The sequence below is a fragment of the Neolamprologus brichardi genome, chromosome 12 (genome assembly GCF_056152115.1).
Source record: "Neolamprologus brichardi isolate AB-2024 chromosome 12, ASM5615211v1, whole genome shotgun sequence".
NCBI lineage: Eukaryota > Metazoa > Chordata > Actinopteri > Cichliformes > Cichlidae > Neolamprologus > Neolamprologus brichardi.
This window is the reverse complement of record NC_142115.1, coordinates 18246885-18262938: the sequence shown is the minus strand read 5'-3', so window position 1 is coordinate 18262938 and position 16054 is coordinate 18246885. Positions and strand designations below refer to the sequence as shown.

General features: G+C 38.3%; 1 protein-coding gene across 2 annotated transcripts in view; it reads right to left on the bottom strand.

Annotated features, from left to right (window-relative positions):
* Positions 1 to 14919, bottom strand: part of edil3a (EGF like and discoidin domains 3a) — a 126916-nt gene extending 111997 nt beyond the window's left edge. For both annotated transcript variants that reach the window (XM_006784125.2, XM_006784126.2), the window contains exon 1: positions 14494 to 14919. In XM_006784125.2, the coding sequence (XP_006784188.1) occupies positions 14494 to 14557 (64 nt within the window). In that variant the 5' untranslated portion in view covers positions 14558 to 14919. The remainder of the gene's footprint in view (positions 1 to 14493) is intronic.
* Positions 14920 to 16054: the final 1135 nt, after the last annotated feature.

The following is a 16054-nucleotide window of genomic DNA, read 5'->3' as shown; positions in this document are numbered from 1 at the left end:
TGTCTAAAATTCTTGTGAAGACAAAAATGTCCTTTTAAAAAGCAAGCTAATTGAGTTTTGTTTTGATTATGTTTAAAGGTTTGAAGATGCTGGTAATTTGCCAAATTTGTTCTTCAAGTCCTGTTGAGGGAGAACTATGAAAGACACCTGCTTCCCACCACCATCCACTGGACAGCTGATGCTCTGATGCAACTTCACAACATGCCTCTCTGCTTTCTCTCAGCCCCCACCTCCCCCTTTTCTCTCTGCACGCTCATTACAGATGCCCTAGTTTGCTTGTGAGCCAGGAGAGCCTCGCTAGCCTCATTACAAACTTGGACACCTCCCATCTTTTGTACCTTTTTTCCAGACAAGATCTCCCACATTCATGCTTGTATCCCAGAAGTAGCATAAAAAGATTCATCAAACATGTATAAAGGAGTAGAGCTCACATCTCATCTGAATCTTCGCAGTAACCGCTGAAGAGGAAGGTGTCTGTGACAGAAAGTGCCGCTGCAAATTAACAGGCAAGGAAAGACAAACTAGGCGAAGCAAAAATGCATTTTAGCTGGAAACTGTGACACAAATTTACGGGATTAATGCATATTCAACAACACATCTAGGCATTTCTTTGACCCTGTTCCTTAAATGTTACCTCATTAGCCCTCTTGTTGTTATGATGTTTTGCATTTGGCATTTTGGATGAAAGAAAAATTATGCCACACTTTTGACTGAGCAACGCTGATTGAAAATTCACAAAGAATGCACTTGTACGGCAAATGCAAATGTTTAGTCATGTTTTCCCAGCTTTTGCAAGTGTTTTTGTGAGACAGGGAGACAAAGGGTGCTTCAGAGAACCAATCAAAACTTTGATAAAAGCAGGAAATATGGCTAATTTAATATTTCCACATTTCTGCTTGAGAATTTTATCAAGAAAAATTGAAATCAAGATTTGTGTAAAATTCTACATGTTTATTTTCTTGTCAGAAATACACAGGAGGGTTAAACCATGCAGCTTACAAATGTCTAATGGATTCTGAAGCCTGTTAGCTTAGCATAAATACAGGAAATGGGAAGACGTTGTTTCATTCGATTAGCTAGTTGTGATGCTAAGTGTGTGAAATCCTTATATAAAGTTTGGTTTGGTTTTTTGTGGTTCGAATTTTCACATGACTACCAAAATAAATCCATGTTAAAAACTGCTAAAGAGGCAACAGATCACAACAATGACACTGTTATAATGGGTGTATTCTATGGTCATGCACACATATTAAACATTAACATCTACAAAAACTACTCTTTTTGTTGTAAGTATTAAACAGTAGAACTACCTGTTTTACCTTTGACACAAAGAAAAGTGAGATTTCCACCTGCTTCTATCCACCACTGGTATATTTTGCAAATCAAAGCTTCCCTTTTTTTGCAGCAATACCTGCTGCATGCAGTGCCAGGTTTGAAGTAAATTTTAACACTTTAGTTAATGAGAATTTGAAGGGTTTAATTTACTTATATAACATTCAGTATGCTAATATAACAATTAACATAACCAGCACTTTAAAAGCAGTGTTGAATCAAATTAAACATAAGCTAGGAGGCTGTTTACTCCAGTTAAATACTGAATGAAATGTGAGAATGGTACTGATCTTGTTTTCTTGCCAACAGAACAATTACCATCCCCATTAATTAACAGCACATTTATTTAAATGAAAAACATATGGATGACATGATGAGCTACTTTGTTGTGTCTCACTGCATAGCAGGTCCTTCACCTGCCACAATTTATTGTTAGGTAAGTTGACACAGGCTATTTGAAAAGTAAAAAATTGCTAGTAAGCTCTGTAATGTTCCTCTTCAACGCAGGAAACATCGAAGGACATGAAAAATACTTGAAAAATATCTTCTGATTCTTGTTCCCTTCATACTTCACACCCGAAGGCCTAAGCTGTGCATTGTGTGCAACAGAAAGGGCAGGCCTTGACAAATTGAATTTTTTTTCATCCTGCTTACCCCTTGGTCAGTGAATTTCATGTAGCAGGCACTACTTACTTAGAGATTCAGTGTCAAGCAAGAAAAGGCTCAGTGTGTGAGTGATGATGCACAGTCAAGGGTGATTACTGAGCTTCGACGTAAAATGCTGTATTCACTTTTCAGTGATTTTACTTTGTCTTTGCCTTAGCACACATCTTTAAAAGATAACACATCTTTGTAACCGAACAGCATGCGGCACAGACAGATAAACACATGTACTAGACGCTGCTAGTGTCCAGTCGATAGCATTATTCCTATTATCCAACCACATCTCCAACGAAATGCAGCAATAACTAAAGAACTATGCTTCTATGTGTATAATTATAACTTCTAGAGTTTGCGTATGCAAGAGAGGAAGACAGCAAGAGTGAGAGTGCAATATCCCACAAAGACTCTCCTTCAGTGCACTGAACACAGTTAAAAATACACACTGCAATTTAAACTTTGAACTTTTCAGTTGCTAATTCAATCTGTCACACTCTTCACAGGTTCAACACTCGGTGCAGAACAAGATTTCAAGCTTAGTCACAATACACTGGCGGAATCTGCAATAGAGCACACCCACCTAGGACAAGTGAACAGGTTAGAGAGATCAAAGTTGTAAATATTTCATGTGCCTCAAACAGTGGTGAGTTGTACAAAGGTCTGTTTCAGAAGCAAAGTAGATAAAATAGGACGATATCAAACATGGTTAATAATGCAAGTTAGAATTAGGTTGGGTATACAACATGAAAACTAAACTAAATAAGAGGGAAGTAACAGCTTGAAAGCTGAACAGTTCATACATTAAGCATAGGCTGACATTTGTTTCATTTCTTCCTGTCTGCCTCCTCTGATTGTTTACTCTAGAATGTGAGAAGTTCTAAAACAGGCATAAAATTAAACATGACAACACCAGTGGTGAAACACTTGACTGTGCTATAAATGACACACTGTATGCTATACTTTTTCTTCTTTATAAAATATGGAGAAAGTGAAAACAAACAATTTAATGGTTCTTGTATAACTCAGTGGTCTTGTTTATCACTGAGAACATTTATTCTGTGGTTTCTGTGAAACTGATTGATTAATTGACTGAATTCACAAACGTTAAAGGAAAAATGGTTAAAAAAAAACATCTGTATTCAAACAGGCAAGCACGTTTTAAAGACCACATGGCCAGCTTGTGTAGCAACAAGCATATGGATAATATCAATGCATATCATTATATCTGCACATTCTGGCAGCCGCTTATCATCCTGTATTTCCACACATGCTGTAAACCGATTTAATTTTAGAGAAACAGCTGCAGAGAGGTACAGTTAGACTATGTAAATATACAACTTTGCCAACATACCAATTGTGTCCCAGTAGTTAGCTAAATCTGAAAATGAAGCAGACTACTGTTGCTCTGCTATGAAGTGTGAAGTAATGGTCCTGATGTGTCTGTTACATAACTGCCTTGTTTTTTCTGTGTCTACCCCACTTGGGCATCATGGTGGTGCAATGGTTAGCATTGTTGCCTCACAACAAGAGCATTCCTTCTTGGGCTCCCACAGGACTATGAGAGCTGAATTGTTTAGTTAACTGGTGATTTTGAAATCGTCCGTGGCTGAGCAGTAGATAAAGTGCTTAAAGTTTATAGAATAAATTGTTGTATGAGGCTGTGGTTAAACACAGCTTCTGGCCTAAAGCAATCTGAGTGATCACCATGACCAGAAAAGCACTAAATAAATTCTGGTGTGTTTCCATCAGTGTCTCTGTTAGTAATGAAATGGCATCTCAACAGCAGTTCGGTTACAACATTTATACCACAGATTTGGTCTTGGTTTCAGACATTGTTACACTTTGTTCCATTAACAAAAACCCATAGAGCACATTTCAAAAGCAAGGGTTGGACTAAAACATGAATGTTTTACGCTGATGTTGGTTTTGGTAATATGGAAAGTAAAGCTTTTTCCCAATTCACATGACCCTGACCTTCGACCCATGACCTTTAAATATTACATACGAAAATGGTGGATTTTTATTATTTTTACCCATATGATTGGAGCAGAATAGGCTGAAATATTTAAATAGTAAAAACTGTAAAAATCAATGTAACCTTGTAGGGCATAAAAAAAAGCAAAAGAAAAAATGTGTTGTACAGCTCTCTTCATGCCCTTTCGTATGATATTCTACTTGGAGATTTTTTCAAGGTCAACTTTGACTTTGGGTGCTAACAATGAAGGTTTAGCTCAAATGCTTAGCCAATTTAGATACTCATGGAGTTTTTGCTGATTTTGATCTTGACCTTTCACCAAACTTGAATCAGCTCGAGCTGTTATTAGTACCTAGCATGACACAAAATTTGAAAAAAATATCTAAACTGAAAACAGATTCTCTCTCTCCCGTCAGGTGGAGAAATATGTTGGATCTTTAACAGTTAATGTATCTACTGTATATCGTACATGCTGGGAATGGCTCTAGCCTTCAATGAGAATGAAAAACACGAGTGGATCGAGAACGGGTGAGCAGTTGGATTCTCCACGTTAAGCAAAAGTTAGGAAGTGGAAAGAAATACTGACTTTTTGGTCACAAATCAAATTGAGTGTTAATTCAATTCAGTTCTGTTTGATTTAAAGCATGCAAACTGGTCACAGTGGTGTCAAGTAATATTTTAATGTTGGTATTTTGGTATAAAACCACAATTTTCTTTCTACTTACTATGTGCTACACAGGGTTAAGACCTTAATAAGTGGTTACTGCTACATTTGGCTTGCCCTTGGTTTATTACTGAGCTAAAAACAAGAGGAGCTCATCTGAAACTATTGCTGTCCTGTGACATGTTGTTGAGCATTGAGACTCTAGCAAAAAAAGTTATCAGAAACTTGTGCCTGAAAGTACAAATCTGGTGTAAATTGTTGCAACCTTTGCCCTTTTTGTGAGGGCAACTGACTGTGACTATGTCTCGCTTTGATTTTCGGGCAGGAGTGGTTTCTGTTCGATGAACATCATGTTAAAGGGAATTTTCATCCTGGCTCTCAGCTCAATTTTTTCTTCCTCTTTCTACCCGTGGCTGGTACTACAAACCCCAAGGATAATCTAAAACATCTGGATGGAAAATGTTGCACTTAAAAAAAAAGCACTTATCTTCAAAATGGATAACATATACATTATGTCATTACCTAAAATTGCTCTTCTGAAAAAAGAAATGTTCAAAGCAAAGGCTTCCAGTTGAAACTTGTCATATCCAGACTGATCGTATCCTGCTTCCTCTCAGTCACTCACCTGTTTCTATTCAGCGCAATTTAGTGTAAAATCGGGCTGACTCACACGATAAATAAATGGATGTTGTTTTGTGTTTTGCCAAATGAGTGAAGTATGGATGCACTTCCACACTGTGAAAAACAGTCAGAATTGCTGCCTAGACTTGGTGTGATGACATTTCTGGGTTACCTCTCCAAGCTTCAAGCACAAAAACCAACTCTTCTGTACACACACAAACACACACAAAGTAAAACAGACAATACATTCAGTGCATGTACTAATATACTCAAATGTAAGTTGAAATACTGTATAATACAGAGCTGGCAAGTCTTTAAGAGTAAAAAGCTGAAAACACCTCAAAGAAGTTTTAAAAGAAATTATATGTTGCAAAACAGTTACAGTGTTTAATTAATTTACATGAGTGCTAGTTATTTCTTATAGGTTTTATGGCATCATAACTGTCAATCAACGACAGAGACATAATTCAAGGATTTTTTTTTTAAATATAGACTGAGTTGGGACTCTTCATTTAAGTATGTCCTTGGGACAGAATCAGGAGGCATCATCTCCTTGGGACAGGTGGCTTAAGCACTTAATCTCATCTGAACTAAAGTAAGAAGACTGGCCTGACTGAATATGGTGGGTTCTTTATCAGACCAAAGACTAAAGTACTCAATCTCATTTTAACTACAGCAGCTTCACTTCCATCTGAAGCAGTTTAACCATATTTGTAATTAATACAACCAGAAATTGTCTCTTTTTGAGAGATGAAAATGAGCCAAATACTCCCATACAAAAGCAAGAGTTACATTCTTTGTTTGTCCCCCACTAAAACTTAAACAAGCTGAAACTGCTTACATCTCATCAGACTTAACGGCTGCTGCAGTTCTGCACTTGATGCAAAATACTTTATTCTTCCTATTGATCCGTTGGGGAAAGGTGAAGTCTTCACTCATGGCCAAAACCAATAATGAATGCTGATACTGGTGTGACACCTCCCTGTCAAATACAGGGGTCCATTGCACTCAGCAGCCACACCCACTGAGTATAGAAATTGTGCTTGGCTGACGATACACTTACAATCCACATTGACACTTGTCAGTAAGCTTTTCATTTCTCCCTCCTCCTAACTACCTATCCTCTTCCCACACACACACACCTACACTTGGCACACCTACACATCTGCACAGGCAGTTATTGATAAAAACAACATTCTTAAAATAATATAGAGAAAGATAGATACAAACATTTTAACGATATACGAGAAAACTCTTAACGTTCCAGCCAAAAAATACCCTGGTTTATCATCCTTTCATCCAACTTGACTGTTACCTGTTGTTTACCTTGTTAGGCTTCCTTATCCGTGAAAAGTTTGGTTTTAATATTTTTCTTGTGGCCCTAGGGCCTTTCTTTTTGCAGTATACCTCTGATTTTTAACCTAAAAAATTGGTAGCTGAACATTGAGAATTTGAATAAAAAAAAAAAAAAATCCAAGTTTGTTATGATACTGTACCATGACTGAGAGGTATCAGAATACATCTCTAAAATAAATTTGTTTTATTTATATTTTGATATTATTAACAATAGTCACATCTGTGGCGTCGATAAACAAATCTAAAAGGCACTTTTATGCATTTAAAACCTATTTCCCCTTTCTGCCTCATGCTGACAGACCAAAGATTTACTCATTTACAAGAGGAGCTGCGCTTCTGCAAATAACTCCATATAAGTTTAGTGAACAGAAAATTATGAAATTTGTGCTTTTTTCTGAATTATTTTGCCAATAAAAGAAGCATTGCAGAAAAAGGGCCACAAAAAAGATTTTTATTCCATCTTTTTTTACTTAAACTAGCCTGCGGTGCTTTTTCAAATTAATCATTTCTTATTTATTGGTGAGTCAAACAAAAATGCATTGCGGATACAAATTTTAGTGTTAAATTACATACAGGTGATGTCTTCTGAATGTCACACATGAATAAAACAGTGAAGTAAGATCGCATTTGCAGGGGGAAGAATGCTGTTCATTGAGTTACACAGATCAAAAGTGTTTTGAACCTTCAGCGTTCCACTTCTGCATGCTTTAATACTTTATCATCAAACTACGTCGTGCGACCACCGTTCCACCACTAACAACCATCCACTGGCGGTAAGGTTTAGTACTAGCAGAGATACTGAATTGTCTGCTGTAAGGAGGAAAATCAAGTAATCAAAAAGAAATGTCACTTTCATTTATAATTTTGGTTTGAAGCATTATGAAAACAGCATAATTGAGCTAAAATTGTTATTGTGTCACATGTGTCACTTTGAAGTGATCCACTATACCCTTTAACAATTTCAAACATGCAGGTCCACTTGTTAAAGTGCATATATTTGAAGTTATTACCTGCAACTTTTTTGCATCACATGCAGTGAGTCTTCTTGTGCCTTCAAGAGTTGAAACATTAATTGTGACCCAGTGGGATTACTTAAACCCAGCGTGTGGTCTTATTAATACTCAAGCTATGAAAGGGACAGCCCGCTGCATGTTCTTAGCTGAAAAATGAATGTACACTCAACGATAACTCACACTACAAATGAAGAATTTGTATAATCTTTTTACTCAAGCTACGGGACTCTTTCTGCTTTTTTTTCCTGACATTAACACTTTGCTAAGAACGCCACAGCTTAAGTCAGCTGTCATAATGTTATATATTGCCTTTAGTCAGTGATAGAACTTTAACACTGTTTGGGGAAATACAGAATCAACATTTCCATAGTTTTGTGAAGAGAAACATCACCTTTGAGTTAAGGACTGTGGGAAAACAGACAAGCTATTGTGTGAAAATTGCTATTTTTACTGGTGATCAGTCTTTGTGTTTATCTTTTGTCTGTTTGATGCCTTGAAGAATTCTTCCTTTTCACTCACTGCCAAATGCAGAGTTAAGCAAAAGTCACCTTGAGGATACAGAACTGGGCTTCAAACACGATAATTTTCAGTGTTTCAGTGACGGTCACATGATTATTGTACCATCACTGCAAAAGTCTTGAGGCACCTCAGTTTTGTGCAAGGAAATGGGAAATAGTTCAATGATTTACTGAAATATGTGCAAACATGGAAACCACAGTATATAAGGGGAAAGAGAGTTTTGACAATCCTAACAAGCCTGAAAGTCCATTTTTGGTAGGACCGCCTTTATTTTTCAACATAGCCTGAATTCTCTTGGGGTGTTGCCTTTTGTTCAGTTCTCTGTCAGGGTGATACCACATTGTTGGAGTAATGTTGAGGTCCGTGCTCTGGGGAGACCAGTCTATGACTGATAGTTTTCCATTGTGTGTTTTCCTATCCAGCTTTGCTTTTGCTGCATTGGCAGTGTGTCTGGGATCATGCTGGGAAATGAAACCATTACTAGGGCTGTGCCATATCATATCATTTGTGAGGATTAGCTTTGACTGTTTGGTATAAATTTTTACATGATATTTTTACACTGACGATGTTGTAGCATCCCCATGCCTTTGTGTTCCCCAATGCATGCAAGCAGAGAAGCCCAGGCATGACTGACAGCAACAGCCACAAGTCAGCCAAAACTGAAACTACTTCAGCAACCTCCAACAAAGCACAGTACTCAGCAAAATATGCAAGGAAAATTGTTCCTGCCAAAGGTGGAAAGAACAAATGTGTTTCATGACTTGAGGAAAAAAAACACACACATTGTCCAGGCTACGAAGAAAGACATACAGTACAGGCAGCTAATGATGTTCAACCCATTCAATTATTGATGTGTTTACAAGGTGGCAAAACAAGGCTTAAAGCATGAGCCAAGATTCAACAGAAAAAATATGGCTCATATTTATAATGTAATAATATTAATAATTTGGTACTTTATTTATTGTTAAACTACACTCCCTGGGTTACTTTTGTGCTTCCATTCCACACATCTTGTGTCTCTCTGGCACCACGCTGCTGGTAGCACCTTATTTTTTAAAATAGATTCACACTTCAAATCAGGAAGTGTGTCCTCAATGACAGTAGCTCATTGGAAAAGAAGAATGGAAAATGTCTTTCATTTACCTTCTTTCATTTGCTGCTGCCCGAAGCATCAATAAAATGCTCCAAATGTCTTTTTTCTAATTTGTCAGAAATATCATACATTTTCTCAAAGTGTCATAATCTAATTTCGAGGTCACATTGCCCACCATTAAAAATCAGATGGTATTTCTCCTCATTCATAATTACATCAATTTTGACCACCACCGACTGAAAAGTAGGTCTAAACCACTTTTTTGAGAATGCACTGCACACAGTGCTAACATATGCAAGTTTTCCCCTCTTTGCGAATCACCTTGTTGGGGGAAAAATACAACTTTATATCTGTCAAGGCTGTGTTATCTTTGGCATTTTCGCAGCTTAAGAAATGAGAACAATTTCTGTGATTTTGCGACAGACTGCTAGTACCCAAGTCTCTAAAAGTACTATTTAAAATTGGTTCTTTGCTAACTTGTGTGTTATGTGCAGACATAATATTGGTCCATTGTTATGATTTAGGTGCCCTTTTTATGCTTGAATGAATCATAGTTCAGTTTTAAGTGGCTTATCAAAGGGAAATAAAAACCTTCCTATGAAAATGGTCAAGAACAAGGACTGGGTAAAAAGGCAGCCAATGTGTAAAAGAAAAACTCTTAAAAACAAAACAAAAAAATCTGGAGAACTATTTCTCGAGATGTCTTGATGCATGCTCAATCATCCAGGTAAAGAACTCCCAGAAAGATGATTCTGTTCATCTGGACGTAGATGAACAGCGCGGGAAATGTTTCGTCACTCATCCAAGAGTGACGACTTCTCAAAACCACTTAAATGACAAGAAAGTCTGGCAACCTGGAAGCTAAATATAAAGAAATGAGGGGTAGCTCAAGACTTTTGCACAGAACTCTAAATCAAACAAAACCACAAAATGTTATAAAATAACTATGAAACATCCATTTTCTTCCTGTCTGAAAGTTTGCGTTGACTAAAATACGTCTTTTACCACCATGCTGCTATTTTATTCTCAAGGCTGCATTAAAGCTCTTTGGTAAGCGTTTCCTCTTCATGTGTCCTTGCAACCTTGATAACCATCACTCCAGTGCCCTCCATATAAGTCAAGCATGAAATGTAGGCAGGAGAACTGAGATGGCAAAGACAAATAGCATTGTATGCATCACCTTGTCAGCATGACAGACAAATGAAGTCTCCTTCAAATATAAAAAGGATTAGTGAACATCTGCACTGACAACAAATATCCCTATTAAGTTCCACAAAAAAACAGCAGCGCTGTCACTACATCACTTAGTTCTATGTTTTCATATTCTATGTTGCGTTTTCTTGTGCAGGGGTTGTTGTCCAATGAGTAGCTTGGAATCCGTTGCTAATCAGGGCTGCTGATTTGACAGAAGTCTGACCTCTCTCCACTGATTAAGGACTGTGCCATTTAAAACCGGATTGAAGAGCACTGTAGAGGTAGGTCGCCAGTTATTGTTATTAAAAGTCAGTCATACATCAACCATAACCTTTAGTGGCCAGTAAAGGTAATGAGGTTTGGATAAATCTGTACAATTAATATGCATTATATCCATTTAAATGTCTGCAAACAAAAGCTCCATTTTATTAAAGATATAATAGAGATGAACCAAAATTCTGAGTCAGAGTAAAAAAAATTGTTTTTGCTGTTATTTATTTCCTCTTTTATGGCAAGGAAACAAATACATCTTCTTTTAAAAGGCTTTCATTTCTTCACCACACTATCTTTGCACATCTAGTGCACAGCACTGTAAAGCTACAGTAATGTGCAAAAGGCTTGAAGAGGCTTATTTCTCCATATTTTGCTCCCAAGGAGCTAGACTCTCTTTTATTTATTTATTTTCTAAATAGCTCTCCAGGCCCTCTTGCCCTGTGGTAGCTGGGATAGGTGACCGTGACCCTGGTGAGGATAAGCAGAAGAGGATGGATGGATGAATGGATCTCTCCAGGCTTTTACAGGTATGCCAAATTACACAAGAATTGTACTGAAAATCATCATTTTCAACACTCCTTTTCAGGAGTGATGAAAACAAATGTGAAATTTTGGTTTAAATATGTACACAGGGGTCAGGAGAGAGGTACAACAGTGTCTACGGTCATCTGTAAAACACAACGGAGGCTCTGGTGAGGTTTGGGGATGCTTTACATTCAGTGCTATTGAGCATCTTGTCAAAATTGATGGAATTATGAAGGCAAAAACGTGTGATTCGACTTGATCCATTATGCAATACCATCTGGAAAGCATGTTATTGGCAACAACTTCATTTTCCAGCATAAAAATGGTTCCCAGTACGAGGTCAATGCATTTAAAGCATACCTGGATAGAAAAACACAGTTAAAGACTATCAGTCATGGATCGGCCTCCCCAGAGCCCAGACTTTATTGAAGCAAGTGGGATCATCTTGATAGAGAACAGAACAAAAGCAGCCAACAGCCAAAGAAGAGCTTTGAATGTTCTTTAAGAACTTTTCCTGAAGACTGCTTAAAGAAATAACAGTGAAGCTTGCCTAAGAGAGTTGCGGCAGTGTTGAAGAATAATTGGGTCGTACCAAATATTGGCTTTTTAACCTCATTAGAAGTGCACAAACTCTTGTCTTATATACTGTATTGCCATGTATATTTGTAGCGTGTTCCCATTTTATATACAGAAATGAGGGGTGGCTCTTTACTTTTGCAGAGCAGTGTAGGTCACATGTCATTCTTATTAAAAATCATTGAAACATCAACCATAACCTCAGCTGCCAGTAAATGTGTTGACCTTTCAGATAAATCTATCAAATCAGCCTCGATAGATTTATCTATCAAGTCGGTATATCTCATTTATATCCATCCAACTGTTTGGAAGCAGAAGCTCAATTTCTCTCAGCTAAACAAAACTTCGGCTGCCCTTCAGTAAGCCTCCCAACCTCTCAAACCTACATCAAATTGAGCATGATGAGCAATTTAAAGCTGCCAACATTCGCAAAATTGCAATATTTCTACATTAGTCTATTGTTTGACTTCTTCAACTGCGTTACACAAGTGCAATCTTTGGCTAAAATGAACAGCAGTCAACAATATTAACACTAATCATGGCTCACCAATAGCAAACAATCACACTGCCACTCCAGATGGCTGTCCATTCGACTAAAAGCCTCTAATTGTGAAGTCCTTATCACAAGACTGGGGCTAAAATTAAGATGCATAAAACTCATTAAGGCTGACACTCCAAACAAAGCACAAAAGCGTCTTACATATCCATCCACAGAACCCACGGGTGCAGTCATGTGCTTTGTCCAGACAGACAGGCAGGACCCCAAACAATGTGTGAGAGTCAGCCCCAGTAACCAAAGAGAGGAGGTGATGTATTGCACGCTGACATGGAACAATGCAGTCTGTTTTACCTGAAGGCGAATCTTTCTACCCCATCAATTTGTTTCAGTGGACAGAGGCACCCTGTGACATCCTCCATGCAGTGTTTGTTAGCCGCTATCTCAGAAGACACCTGCTGTCTTTGAGCAATGACATAAGGTAAGTAAACCGTATCTTCAAGGCAACACAAAGAAATTTCTAATAATCACAAGACATTTTTTTCTGCCACTTTCTTCATGACAGCTGAATGCTTTCGTGTCCCTTTTAATCTGACTGTGGATTTTTTTAAACATGTCAGACTGACAGCAACGGTGACAAAGGGGTTCGGTTGCAAATATAGCTGCCAGGCTGACCAATATGACTATGGCTGTTGTTCAAACACAGATGAAACGTTAACACTGTCGATTAACCTCCATTTCCTCCTCTAACAAGCTCCCTTTTGTGACTAAGGTTACAGCTTAACTCATTTTTGAAGCAGATGGACAAAAAAAATAAATCCCTTTACAATAGCACAATTTTTAACTGGGATATGATTAATTGAGGGACTAGTCCGGGGTTTATTTTTAACTCACTGAGCCTTGAAACAAGTCGACCCGCGGCACCACGGCTCTCTGCTCTTCCTGTACATTCATTATGCCAGCCTACCAGGGAGTATTATGTCTTGTAACAGCTGACTGTGAGTTGACACTGTGAGGCTTAGGGAGCCTTAGAAACTCTGCTTGGGGCACACTCCCGGTGTAGAGACAGAGGTCTGTCTGACATGTGTGACTCCTGAGGCAAGCGTGTTGCTAAATGAACAGAGACAGGGACAATGGCATGACCCACTTCTATCAGGACTACCCTGTTTTCTTTATCAATATATATATATATATATATATATATATATATATATATATATATGTGTGTGTGTGTGTGTGTGTATCCCACAGGTACGGCTCTGCACTGATGGTGGAAAATATATAGCGGCCAAAAGCTTAAACATCCCCATCACCAGAGAACAGGAAGGGCAAAAGGGGGGAGGATGTAAATGATGGGAACGGTGATTCAGGGAGTCAGGTTAATCTATAAGCTTTCAGCAGTTTTCTCTCTGCATAAAGCAGTGTGACATGTTTTGGTAAGACTCTACATTAGACTTCAATGTCCATTTACCCTACTTGTAATATTGCGCTGGTTAATAATGATAAGGCAACTATTACAGGATATATATCACCTCTAGATTTGTCTAGTCACCACGCAAGAAATCTTTCTATTCCGTTTTTTTTCTCTTCTTTTTATATTGGTTATTAAAAAAAAGGGGAAATAAGAGGAGAAAGATGCCTTTGTCCCCCTGCATTAATTAACGAGGGCTAAACCTGGACCCTCAGCTTCTTTTACCCCATGTAAGCTTCGCACATAAGCCAAGCAAGCAGCTGAAGATGGTCACTGTGAGGGCGCACGAAACACTGGAGCTGTGCACATTTGCCTTAATTGTGCGCAGTCTCATGTGGCCCTTATTAAAGAGCAATTACACACAGATAAAATACACAATCGGCCGCTTGTACACTCAAACAGGTCTCCTTTAAACACAATCAAACCAATTAACTAACGAGTCGTGCACGGATAAAAAAACAACAAAAAAAAAAAACGTGCCGAGATTGCTCCGTTTCCCGCGAACAATACAGTGTTGAACCGTTCATGTGGGATACCCCCACTCCCCACGATCCTCTTTGAATAATCACCAGCACTTTGTCACTTTCAGTAGAATATGTAAATATGCCATAGGATTCTGATCGATCCCCTGTTCGGTGATGCTCCCACGCTAAATAACTATTTGTGGGGGGGGACAAAAGAAAATGTAACAATGATTATTTTTGCCAGTCACTTGTTCCGCTCACCTTTCACACGCTGTGGGACAGCGGCGCTCAAGCACAGGGCGACGGAAAGGAGTAGCGGTCCCATCCTCTCACAATAATCAGGTCCGACTTCCAAGGTTACGGAGCTGTGGGTAAAATCGCGTGGCAATAGCCCAAACTTCTCCTTCCTTTGCTCCGGCTGGACTGTGAGGGTTACCCTGAGAGCTGTTGCTATATGACTATGTCCTCTCAGGTAAAGTCTTGCGCTGTGATAAAGTCGGCAGAGAGGGAGACACAGAGAGACAGAGTGAGAGACTCGCCACCTGGATTTTGTCCTGCAGGAACAAGTGGACTGTGCCTGCCGGGCACTCCTCTGCTGCTGCCTCCGCGCTCCTACCGCAGTGGTGCGATGTAGTGGAGAGAGCGACGTGTGCGCTCACTCGGTGCTGCCGGACGACTACTGTCAAACCTCCCAGAGTCAGAAGAATTATCACTTCCGCTACACACATACAAAATAAAACTAGAAGCGATGACTTTTAATTTGAACTGCGCTTCATCTGATGTCTCGTGTATCCAAATAAATAAATAATAAATAATAATTATAATAAAAAACAAATAGTACCATGTTATTCGCCGACGTTTATTTTCTTATTTTTAATTCTCTCTCTCTTTTTGATATCATGCCATGTAGAGTTTAAGCCAATGTCTGTTTACGCAGTTAGTTGTATTTATAAAGTTATTTTTAGAAATATTAAAAATTAAGTTATAAAGCTATTTTTAAAGGATAAATAAGTTGTTGTTGTTTTTAATTTCCTTACTATTTTATTATTGTTTTAAAGGTGCAGTCACACAGTCAAAACGTTATGCAGCTTGGACCACAGTCACTTTGGTCCTTTGGTCACTCGGAGGATGCTTCATGGTAGGGTTTATTGGTGGAGCAAACTCTTCCTCCTCCCACTCCCACCGCCCGATAAAAATAAATAAATAATAGAGAGAGATCTTTAAAAAAATTATTCCAAAAGTCAGAACTTGCTAGAAATTTAAATAGCACATAATCAGCCTCTCCCAAACTCCTTATTTCACTCTCAGATTTCTGTTTTTTAAGCCTCCGTAAGTTGGATGCTCAGCAATTTATTAGTTTCAAAAATCTTTTTCTGGAAAGCCTTGATGAGTTTTAGTATCCTCAACAAAAAGGTTAAATTGGAAAATTCTTTATCGCATTAGGATACTGGCTGTAATGTTCTATGAACAATTTTCATTTTGTAGATTCTCCTGTTGTTTCTAGGAGAGAGAGAAAGATGGCACTGACTGAGCAGCATCTCTGAAACAGAGTTTAACGAACATCTAATTAACGCATATTAATTTACACAAACCACAACTTCACTGCTTACAGCGAGTTTCCAGTTTACAAGCCATTTCCATCCTTCAACTGAAGATTTTACAGAAACATAAACTTTAATAAGTAACCTACAATAACGCATCCATGCTTTTTCACAGCGTGTGCAGACTGTTTATGCATACTGAACGTATACAGGTGTCTCACTGGGGTGTGACATTCTCACAATTAGATTATTTCTCAAGAGGGTGGCACCACACTGATTGT